The sequence below is a fragment of the Leiobunum rupestre genome, chromosome 10, assembly GCF_980474605.1.
Source record: "Leiobunum rupestre chromosome 10, qqLeiRupe1.1.hap1, whole genome shotgun sequence".
Classification (NCBI taxonomy): Eukaryota; Metazoa; Arthropoda; class Arachnida; order Opiliones; family Sclerosomatidae; genus Leiobunum; species Leiobunum rupestre.
In genome coordinates this window covers 12,750,942-12,763,138 of record NC_143393.1, presented here as the reverse complement: position 1 = coordinate 12,763,138, position 12,197 = coordinate 12,750,942, and the positions used below count along the sequence as shown (strand labels likewise).

At 39.0% G+C, this 12,197-nt stretch overlaps 1 protein-coding gene and 1 pseudogene across 2 annotated transcripts in view; one reads left to right on the top strand and one right to left on the bottom strand.

The window, feature by feature from the left end:
• LOC149923733 (5-hydroxytryptamine receptor pseudogene) overlaps positions 1-12,197 on the top strand; it is a 66,351-nt pseudogene that overhangs the window by 13,167 nt on the left and 40,987 nt on the right. The window lies entirely within an intron of this gene.
• The window catches only part of LOC149923738 (uncharacterized), a 38,942-nt gene that overhangs the window by 26,449 nt on the left and 296 nt on the right, over positions 1-12,197 (bottom strand). The window contains exons 2-3 of the mRNA XM_090161659.1: positions 9,472-12,096; positions 8,803-9,386 (exon numbers count right to left, since the gene is read on the bottom strand). Of these exons, the coding sequence (XP_090017785.1) occupies positions 8,803-9,386; positions 9,472-12,096 (3,209 nt within the window). The remainder of the gene's footprint in view (positions 1-8,802; positions 9,387-9,471; positions 12,097-12,197) is intronic.

Genomic DNA, 12,197 nt, shown 5'->3' with positions numbered 1-12,197 from the left:
GGTCGAGTTCTTTAAGCACCTCCGACTCCCAGAAGCGCCATTTCCCCAGAGAGTTCCATCTAGTCTGGATACAAATTGTCAATTTCAGATCCAGGTACAAACATTCTAGAAATAAAAGTGTATACACGCTTACCATAAATCAAACTTTTCGTCCGTTCCGACGGTGTATTTAGTATACATTTGTACTTTGTTGAAAATCTTTTCACTACGCCTATGTTACACCAACCCAACTATTCTTGAAGGCCGAATTAGAGTAAAAATTAGCTATCGTAATTTGAAACCCCGAAGTACAACTGGAATTCACATTTACACCCAACAATAAATACCAATATCAAAAGTCAAAATTTAGGCCAGAGATTCCAACAGTAGAGCGGTTTCGCCCTTTTGGGGCTCATCAGTACTGTGTAGGAACTCTGGCTAACCTCGGAAATCTGCCGATATCAGTAAAACTAATAAACATTCAGAGCTTGGAATTCAACGGAAGATGTCTGCTGAATAGCGACCACCATGCAATCATTGGTGAAAAATTTCCCTTTAAGTTGCAATGGACTGCTCGCATATAGGGCACTCTGAATGTTTATTAATAGATATCAAACCTTTATAGACTTTCTTAGCCTTCGGAATATTCACCCGTGTAGTAAACGATAGCCAAAGAAACAATATCGTTAAATATTAAACGTTTCTTTAATGGTGTAAATTGACCCTAGGTTATATACAGGATGTTTCAAATGGTTATGCAAAATTTTTAAGGAGTTGTAGGGGATGAGTTGAGAAGTATGCCTGTTTTTTCCCCATTTTCCTACGATGATTTAAAAGAGCGCAAGAGAGCTTCAAAGTGTGGCCTACTAGCCCCTGGAAGTAGGCTGCAAGAAGAGCAACACTTTTTAAGTTTACTTTTTTACGCTGGTTACCTCGGTTTGTTTAATAAGTCCTTTTTACCTATCACACGAACCCAAACCTTAATGTTCGCGTTTCCCTGCTGCTTGGTTTTGTGCTTGTCCATAAGCAACGTAACAACAATTCTGTATCACACTTACTATTATTTAATGCAAATTTCACAACGGAACCTTTTTTCGACATGGGCACTCTCGATCAACTTCTACTTGAGCTTGAACTGAACTCGGTAAAATATTTTCATCCTTGGTTGATAATGTATTTTTTGGGAGCTAAATAGTCACCATTTTACTTAATTTCCATACTTTTGTTATTCAGTTACTTAGGATTAGTTGAGTAAACGTTTGCTTGATTTTTTTCTTTCTGTGTAAATAAAATTGTTGTCTTCAACCTTTAATCGTCTTTGACACCAGTTCACACTCTTAAATTATTTGGGCCACTTAATTGTAAACAAGAAAATTGTATAATGTGAACGGAAAAACTGAAACCATTGTTCCCACTTTTTCAATTAACACTATACAATTTAATTGCTTACAAACAGTTGGATACAATTAAGTGGCCCATTAAAATCAATAGTGTGAACTGGGCTTTACTTTCAGTATTTGAACAATTGACAATCTTGCCTAAGATAGAGAGCTCAAATGGCGAACTTGGAAAATTATAGAGAAGAGGATTTTCTTAGTTAGATAAAGGAGTAGAAACTAAATCGAAAACTCTTCCATGCTAACACGCGCTACGACGACTTTTTAACGCTACTAGCGACAATAATTCCTAGATTCGGTTAAACTTGGTGGTAAAAATGTGAAATTCGTTGATGCACCGAATGTGCGGTATTTTATACTCTCTTTAAGGCTTTTTTATCTAAATTTAAAAATTAATTAGTTGGGCTTGGAGAGGTGTCACCCTTTGGAGATTTTGAGCTTTTTCTAAAACAATAAATTTAGTCCCACTTTCGTTTTGGCTAAAACTAACGAAAAACTAAAAGCTATTGGCTTACAAAATTTACCCTAAATCGTGTAAGATATTCATTAAATAGTTTAAAATCAAGATAAGCGGTTTTTTTAAACAATGTATTCATCCGCGATTTCCTGCCAAAAATGAGTTGGAAGTTTAGAAACGATTTACACCAGTGAAAGGTAAAAAGGGACACGTACCCTATTTAAGGTTCAGGTTTCAGGTAATAAAATATAGTTAATCAATTCAATTTAATAGCCATACTCTTTCTAAAAGATTTGGAAAATAAGATATTATCATTTGGGGAGACAAAAACTATTAATTTTCACTCAAAATCTCTAAATAATTTACTAAGTTTGCGTCGTTTCACAGAAAGTCGACCGAGGAAAGGCACAATAAACGGCTGAGGCTTATAAAACTTAGTATATTTTCCGTGGTTTTGCGGAAAATGCATAATTTACATGTCCTCAAATAAAAATATTTTATTTTCCAAACTTTTTCGAAAAAGTAGGGTTATTATTTGAACTTAATAACTATTTGCAACCGAAAGTATGGATAATGCCTCTTTTAGCATGAGCTGAAACCACTAAGAGGTCGCGCGTAAGCAGACGTTACTGACAATCAAAGTCTTAAATAAAAATATATTTTATCCCTTTGGAATTATTTGTTTAACTATTATAATACAACAGTACAGAACAGAATCGACTCCCAGATTTACGCAATTTCGATTATAGCAGACGATAAAAACACAAGAAATGGCGAGGGAACGGCGGCGTCGCAGCGCCACCTAGAACAGTTTCTGTCGCGAATATTCAATTACCTTAAATTAATTTTTAAATTTACACTAAAAACCGTAACGCTATGAGAAACCATTATCGTCACTGAGAAACTCCTCTTCTGGCGAATTTTCGAAATCCGCCACTAGAGGTCTTGGGCAAGATTATCAAAAAGTCTCTCTATAAAATAACGCGGCCTTTTTGTTTGAATGTTGCTGTTACGTTACTGTCTTTAGCTTTTAAAAGCTACAAAGTGCGCGCTATAGTCACGAGGAACTTCCGGTTTTTTAGTGCGCGTGTTCAAATTAAAAACAAAGCTCAGTCTTGAGACGTAAGAGCAGCATTTTATATTTCTACTTTTCATACTCATTTTATTTTATAGAAAAATATGGTAATACTTTCAGCGATTTTACCTGTGTCTAGCCCTTTTAAATAAAGTTATTTTCGACGATCTATTTTTAAACTACGCAAACCGAAAATATTTTATGAAAAAATATTTAAGTCCTGTTTTATTTCCAAAATAAATTTATTTTAAATGATTAGATACATATATTTTCGACTTTTTATTTATAAACTAACTGTTTTAAAAAATATTTTAGTAAATTTATTTCAAATACTTTTATTCGATTACATTAATTGCAATGTTATTTATAAACAACAACTAAAAAAGATTTATTTTATTCGTTATTCAACAAATGATTTTTTGCCCATCTCTGTCACTGTGTACGCTTTGTAACTTAGCGCAAAATGGACGTCCAGGTGGCGCTAGCGAGCGCTCAAACGCTTATTTCCATCCCTCTAACCCCGACAAATAGGCACCATAGCGACTGGGCATGCGCGAAGGCAACACGTAGAGCGTCCATGTTTAAAAATGAAGTAAGCTACGCCACCTTACAGCTCTTCATGATATCACTACGTCCAATTTAAAAAACACGCGCAAGAATCGTTCCATGAGATTGGTGCTTCCAATTACGTTCACCATTAATTTCTCTAATAACATCTAGATTTTTTTCAACATAAGCCAAATCATATTAACCAATTTTTTACACATCTGCAGTTAGATGTTTTACAGTAATCCGAATAGAAAACATAAAATTCAAAATTTATGTCCTTTTTAAAAAAGTTGCTTCAGCCTAAGAAACCCTTTTTTTAAATAATTTCTTATACACTAATAAGTTAAATAGTCTAGGCATTAACAAGTTCCGTACCCGCCATTTTTAAAAATTTGAAACCACTGAGTTTCAACATAAACTATAAAATTAGGCCTCTGAAGATAAGATTAGCAACGGATGTTTTTTTTTGCAATTTGTTCAATATAATTATTTCAATTTTTTTTAAAGTGTATTCTAAAGGTCTGAATTTTCTTAAGGGCCCCCAATTCTTGTTTTCACAGGCCCCAAATAGTGTTAATCCGGCCCTGACATCAGTACTAGTACGCCATAATTATGTAGTTCCATGGTGGATCAGTCCTGTTATTCGATTTTAATCATGCTGTATGCTTCGCCCAAACGACGTTTTATGATGTACTTCTAAAAGATTGTAACGAACTCAGTTGGAACAAGGCCCTTAATCCCCGGAACCGAGAGGCTGTGAGGGAAAAAACATGAAAGTGGTTATGGAATGTACGCAATCTTTTTCTGGTCTTCGTCTACTTAATTAAAAACTGCTGTCGTCATCTCATTATTCAAACATTTACTCAAAGGAGAAGACAGTCGCGCGGCTAAATTCTTAGTCGCCAAAAGACCTAAAAATTATACCTTTAATCAATAGTTTTTTGGGCCTAAGGAAAAATTAGCTCGTATTTCCTTGATTTAAAGCATAATTTTCACACGTTTTTCTGCGTGCATATTTAGTCAGAAGTTGATAAGAACTCTTTTACGAAGAAGTATCCATGTACTTGATAGTTTTCAATTACGAATAATTGTTGTGTTTATTTGTTGATGGCAACAAATTTAATCTGAAAAAAGTATTTTGCTAGGGAAGTATTCGACAAAGACACTTATTATTAAATTTCCCAAAATAAATCATGTATTTTGCTGATGCAAAAAAACTACACTTTGATCTTAGTGAAACGAAAAACCTTTTTATTGAATTTCCAATAATATATTTTCTACTAAACAATGCAAAAAAAACTACATTTTGAAGAATCTTTATATTAAATTTAATGAAGGGTATTTTGTACATGCCTATCTACACATGGTTTTATTTTCAGAATTACACCAAACGCTATATAGCAAAGAAAGGTATATCAATTAATAATTTGATAACTTTCTTACCTTTTAGAGAAATGTAACGTTAGTTATAGTGTCACGACACCAACAAACAAAATCAATTTAGAGTCTAGCAATAGTTAAAGCTCAACCGATTAATAAATCGAATTTGGAACAAGGTTATTTTTCTTTCGAAATATATTTGGAAAAATTCGCGGGTGCTTCCGATGAGACGTGCTTCGAGGGAACCATATTAGCAGAATTAGTGCCAAAACGTATTCGACCCCTCGCCGAAATTACTGCACATTATTGCGAGTGTGATAGGGGACAGTGGGGACTGACAAAGGGCGAAAAATAAATAAACCACGTACACACAAAGGGTGAACAATAAATACACCACCTACACGCAAAGGGTGAACAATAAACACACTTCCTACACACAAAGGGTGAACAATAAATACACCACCTACACGCAAAGGGTGAACAATAAATACACCACCTACACGCAAAGGGTGAACAATTAATACACCACCTACACGCAAAGGGTGAACAATAAATACCCCACCTACGCGCAAAGGGTGAACAATAAATACTCCACCTACGCGCAAAGGGTGAACAATAAATACACCACCTACGCGCAAAGGGTGAACAATAAATACACCACCATGAAGTATCTTGGCTTTTAAAATACTGTTGTTTTTATTTTTAAATTCTAACGCCATGGTTTATCAAACATTTAAAATTAATGATCAAACATTTAAAATTAATGAATAAATACACCACCTACGCGCAAAGGGTGAACAATAAATACCCCACCTACACGCAAAGGGTGAACAATAAATACACCACCATGAAGTATCTTGGCTTTTAAAATACTGTTGTTTTTACCTCTCTGAGGGGACAAAGTCCCCTAGGAGGGGTTATACAACCAGCGTGTCTGTCTGTGGGTCTGTGGATCTGTGGGTCTGTCAGGCCTGCGAACGCGTTCGCATTTTCGGTGCAAAGTGTAATCACTGCGTACGCAGTTTCTCAAAGGGTTGGCAAAACCACCGTGTGACGGTGAGCGTTAACGGATGCATTTGCGGTTTGGTTTGGATGGTGTTTTTTCGCTCACCGTCGTGACGGTTTGGTGTATTACGTTTTTGTAATGTTTATGCGTAGGTTGTGAGTGTTGAATTTGTTGTGTTTGTGTTCTGATGGTTGTGCATGTTGGGTCTGTTGTGTTTATATGAGCGTTTTCTCTCCAACTTCTTCTTAATGACTTTGGGACAGACCGAGTGCTGAGTGTAATGCTACCTCTCAACGTCCAATGGCAGGGTTTCCACCAGTTGTACACGGTATTCGTCTTAGTATCAATTTGCGATCGCATCGGGCGGGATTTGAACCCGAGTCCTCCTGATTGACAGGGGGACGTTCTACTACAGAACCACCGACACTTGTTACGCCTTATTGAAAATTAGACCTTCAGCTTTATCGGAAGCGTATTTAATAGAGTACGAAATTTTGGTTTAATTGAAATAGAATTGAAATTGAAATTATTGCATCGAAGAAATTCTAATTTAGCGTTTCTCTATTGATTAAAAACAAATGCGCCACCCAGGTTTCGAACCCAGACCATTCGGCTTGGCAGTCGAGCGCTCTACCACAGAACCACCGATAGCTGCTTCGATTCATTGAAATTAAGACCGGCATCGTAAGCATAATAGGTAATAAAGTCTTTTTTTATTAATGAATTTATGAAGGCCAAATCTGGTTTTTTTTAAAGGTTAAATCTTGTTTTAGCGCAGTCAGCCGAGATTAGAGGGTTAAAGGGTAGACCCTGTGGGTGGTCCACTTTGTTAGTTTTTTTTGTTATTTATTTACGGGTATTATTAACGACCTATATATAGTTGTGTTAATTCAAAGGAGATAATTTAACGTTAATTGCTTTAAGAGCTGGCGGTTAGTCAAGTGGCTCTCTGTGCTTTGTTGATTGTAAGGTTTTTGCTTCTTGTAAATATATTTGGTGTGGATATTTGGATATCTACGATTTCTAACGCAGTCAATGATTTCTTGGGTGTGCGAGTCATTATATGATATTGGAAATTGGACGGCATTGGTCTTTTTCATGCGGTATGTGTCACAACGTCAACTGGAAGTTGAAATAAAATGAGCGTTAAAGATGCGGCAAGTATTTCGTAAGCGAGAAAAATACAAATACCATCGGTAGATGTTTCTTTCATTAAAATTTGCTTAATATTATATTCAACTGATAAACATGTACTGTAAAAAGGGTTAAATTCAATTGTGCATTGTTTTAGTGAATCTAACTCGCTGTTGTAACTACTTAATTTATAATATTCTGAATAAATTAAACTCGATTGTTTCGTCTCAATTATTTAAATTAAAATTAAAATTTTATACCGGGCAGGATTTGAACCGAGAATACGTTTTTCGTAAATAACTCTGAATTGCGGAGATATCTTTAGGGTCGTATCGAGAAATTAATACCACTAGGGACCATACTTCCGAGGAGAGGTATATTTTGTCTTGCCAACTTGTTATTTTTAAATTCTAACGCCATGGTTTATCAAACATTTAAAATTAATGAATAAATACACCACCTACGCGCAAAGGGTGAACAATAAATACACCACCTACGCGCAAAGGGTGAACAATAAATACACCACCTACGCGCAAAGGGTGAACAATAAATACACCACCTACGCGCAAAGGGTGAACAATAAATACACCACCTACGCGCAAAGGGTGAACAATAAATACACCACCTACGCGCAAAGGGTGAACAATAAATACACCACCTACACGCAAAGGGTGAACAATAAATACCCCACCTACGCGCAAAGGGTGAACAATAAATACCCCACCTACACGCAAAGGGTGAACAATAAATACCCCACCTACACGCAAAGGGTGAACAATAAATACACCACCATGAAGTATCTTGGCTTTTAAAATACTGTTGTTTTTATTTTTAAATTCTAACGTCATGGTTTATCAAACATTTAAAATTAATGATCAAACATTTAAAATTAGTGATCAAACATTTAAAATTAATGAATAAATACACCACCTACGCGCAAAGCGTGAACAATAAATACACCACCTACGCGCAAAGGGTGAACAATAAATACCCCACCTACGCGAAAAGGGTGAACAATAAATACCCCACCTACACGCAAAGGGTGAACAATAAATACACCACCATGAAGTATCTTGGCTTTTAAAATACTGTTGTTTTTATTTTTAAATTCTAACGCCATGGTTTATCAAACATTTAAAATTAATGATCAAACATTTAAAATTAATGAATAAATACACCACCTACGCGCAAAGGGTGAACAATAAATACCCCACCTACACGCAAAGGGTGAACAATAAATACACCACCATGAAGTATCTTGGCTTTTAAAATACTGTTGTTTTTATTTTTAAATTCTAACGCCATGGCTTATCATGTTACAGCGAGAACGCGAAATTAAATATAAAACTGAATTTATCTAAAAAAGGGGTGAAACAACCGGGAAGGGTTCGTACAATTAGTAGCCGCGATTAATTTCTACAATAAACGATCGAAAATAGTTGGTTACAATGGGCGGAGACAGGCACCAAATTAAATAACATTCTACTCTCCTTCACAATAAAAATGCAACTGACTCTTTATTTGATTTAAAAAAAAAATCGTTCGCGGTTTACATGGCGCGCGTTATTTTTTCCTTGCAGCTCGCGTCCCATATTTTATGTGAATTCGCGCGCTCAATTTCGAATATACAAACGCGTAAAGGGTAATTATTTGAATTAGTAAAATAACAAAAATTATATATGTTGAAATGAGATGTGATTTAACATTCTCCCCGCGATTGAACTATTTTTTTTGTTCAATAATTTTAAAAAGGTCCATGTTAAAGTTCTAAATGGTAGAGAAGCTGGATCGGTCTGCGTAGCTTAGTTCTGTCCGGTAATCTCACCATGCAAGATCTGATATGTCCGTCGCGACCTTTAAAAGTCTCGTCTATGATGCCTAGTTTCCAGCTGCGGCGTGGCATTTTCTCTTCTCCGATGAGCACGACGTCTCCGGCTTGAAGAGGGGTTGTAGATTGGTTTGCGGTTCGATGGTGAGCGGACCTGAGTTGTAGGAGATACTCAGACTTCCAACGTTTCCAGAAACTCTCGATGAGGGTTTGGCGGTACTTCAACCGGCGAGTGAGTTTCACTTGGTTGACGGGAAGATTTATGAGCTTAGGGTAGGTTCTAGACGGTAAACTGGCTGTTCGGTCCCCGATGAGAAAGTGATTTGGAGTTAATGGCGCTGGCTCGTTGGGATCCTCGGAGACGAAGGTGATTGGACGCGAGTTGATCGCCGCTTCTGCTTCCGCGAGTATAGTGGAAATTTCTTCGAAAGAGAGTTTGGCGGTTCCGATTGTTTTGCGAAGAGCGTTTTTAACGGAGCCCACTAGTCGCTCCCAAAAGCCACCCCACCAGGCGGCGCGATCCGCGATGTAAGTCCAAGAGATTTGGAGGTTTCCAAAATAACGCCTGACTTCTGGGCTATCTACGTTTTGCAAAAGTTAACTGAGGTCGGTTTTGGCGCGTTTGAAAGTTTTTTGCGTTGTCGGAATAGATGCGTTTGACCATACCGCGACGACTTATAAATCTCCGAAGTGCAAGGAGAAATTTGTCTGTCGACTGGTCTGAGACCAGCTCAAGATGAACTGCTCTCGTGACAGCACACGTGAATAAAGCAACGTAACTTTTGCTTCCGTCTCTCGCGTAGAGAGGTCCTGCAAAATCCAATCCGCAGCTTTCGAAAACTGGGGTTTGGGTTGTCCGGAACTCTGGGAGGGGTGCCATCACCGCGTCCGAAGGTTTGGCACGAAAATATTTGCAAACGTTGCAACCTTTCAAAACCGATTTTACGAAATTACGTGACTTGATGATCCAAAATTTATCGCGTAACGAAACGGTGGTAATAACGACTCCAGCGTGCATTACCCTCTCGTGCGCGTTTCGAACTAGAAGGTCGGTGTAAGGATGATTTGGCGCAAGAATCCAAGGATGTCTTTCTGAGTGTGAGAGTCCGCTTCCTCTCAGTCGTCCTCCTAAGCGCAGAAGTCCGTCCGAGTCGAGGTGTGGGTGAAGAGTCAGGATTTTAGAATTCTTGTCGATACTCGAGTTTTTGGCGAGGCGTTCGATTTCTTGCGGGAACTGTTCTTTTTGGGTAGTGCGAACCCAGTAGATTTCAGCGAGGCTTATTTCTTCGGCGGAAAGCTCCCCTGTAATGCGTTGATCTTTAAAGCGAAGGTTGTGTAGGTAGCGGCGAATCCAGCCAGTATGGCGATAGAGATTTTTTAAGGAGTTGAATGTGCGAATGTTAATCGGCGATTCGTCATTCGTTGCGGAAATGGTTAGCGTGAGCACCCTGTTGCGTAGCTCCTCTTCCACCTCTTCGAAGGTTTCTTCACTAGACGAGGCGTCTTTAAGGTTAGCGGTTTCTTTAAGCCAACTTGGGCCGTGCCACCAGAATTGGTCTTGGGCTAAGTTTAACACATGGCATCCGCGTGTCGGAAGATCGGCGGGATTTTCGGTACCTTTGCAGTGGTTCCAAAACATAGGATTGGAAATAGATTGGATTTCTCTTACTCGGTTCGCGATGAAGGGTTTCCAACGATCAGCTGTTCCTTTGATCCATCCTAGGGTTACATTTGAATCGCTCCACATGAAAATTTTCTTTGGTTTTAGCTCCAGTTTCGCCAGCAGGTGTTTTACGAGTCTGGCAGCTAAGAGCGCTCCCATCAGCTCGAGTCTGGGTAGAGTTAGCTTTTTGAGCGGAGCCACTCTCGATTTAGAGGTAATGAGATTGGTTGCAATGTTTCCTCCTTTGCTTCGGAACCGGATATACGCTACAGCGGCATAGGCTTTTTGGCTGGCGTCTGAAAAGCAGTGGACTTCGAGGCTTTCCTCGTCCAGTTTGTTGGTTCCTTGAAAGTAATACCGAGGAATGACGACCTTTCTCAGATCTCGTAGTTCACAGCACCATGATTCGAATATTTCGGCTAAATCCGCTGGAAGTGGCTCGTCCCAAGGTAAGCCATTTTCCCAAAGTCGCTGGAAAAGTAGCTTGGCTCGAATGGTGAAAGGTGAAAGAAATCCCAAGGGGTCGAAAATCTTCGCGACAGATTTTAGGACCCATCTCTTGGTACTTTCTCGCCTCTGAACGAATTGTAGTAAATCCTTGATCTCAAAAGTCAGAATGTCTCTCGAACTGTCCCATGTGAGACCAAGAACTTTAGTTGTGGCGAAGTCTGTTTGGGTAATTGTGGGCTTCCCATCTTGATTTTTGGTGGCCAATACGTGTCTCAGCCGGGGCGAGTTACTTTGCCATTTGGCGAGCGTCATGCCTGCGTTTCGCATGATTTCGTTCACTTCGGAGATTATCTCCAGTGCTTCTTCGTCTGAATCGGCGCCGGAGATTAAATCGTCGACGTAAAACGAGTCGTTAATCAGTTTGCTCACTCTGGGTTTGACCTCTTGATACTTCTTGGAATGAAGGCGGATCGTAGCGGCCAGTAGAAAAGGGCTGGAATTGGCGCCGAATGGAACACGTGTCATCCGGTAGGTTTGGAGTGTGTGACTTCCGTAGGGCTTATAAACGTCTAACCAGAGGAATCTCAAAGCGTCCCGATCTTCCTCGTGGATTCCGATTTGCAAAAACGCTTTGGTAATATCACCGGTGAAAGCGATTTTCCTTTCTCGAAAACGAAGCAATATATCAAATAGTTCGGGGTTAAGTTTAGGACCTGTTTCCAGGCAGGAGTTGAGGCTTGACACTCCGGTTGCGTGTGAAAACGCGTCATAAACGATACGAGTTCGCGTAGACGTGCTGGATTCTCGTATCACGGCGCGATGCGGTAAATAGTAGAGTACTTTTCCAGTTTTCCGAGCAGGATCAACCTTTTCGACGATGCCCGTGGTGACTTGATCTTTGATGATGTCATTGTATTCGTTGAAAATAGCCGGATCTTTGCGAAGTTTGAAAACCAGGTTTGATGTGCGTTTGGCTGCGACAGCGTAGTTGTCCCCCAAATTAAAATTGCTCGTCTTGAACGGTAAACCGACGGTGTAGCGACCGCCTTCAAACACAGTTGTTTGCGCGAATTTATCTAAAATTCGGTTACCAGATTCGGTGTCTTGATCATTGTCGTACACTCCGATAGATTCCAAATTCCAGAAGCTGCGTAGTTGGGTTGAGAGGTCTTCATCGTCTTGAAAAACGCGTGAACCGGTGTGTATTAGTGAGACGGCGAGTGTACCAACGTTACGTGATGTCGTTGTAACGGGGCCTTGAAGTGTCCATCCGAAGATT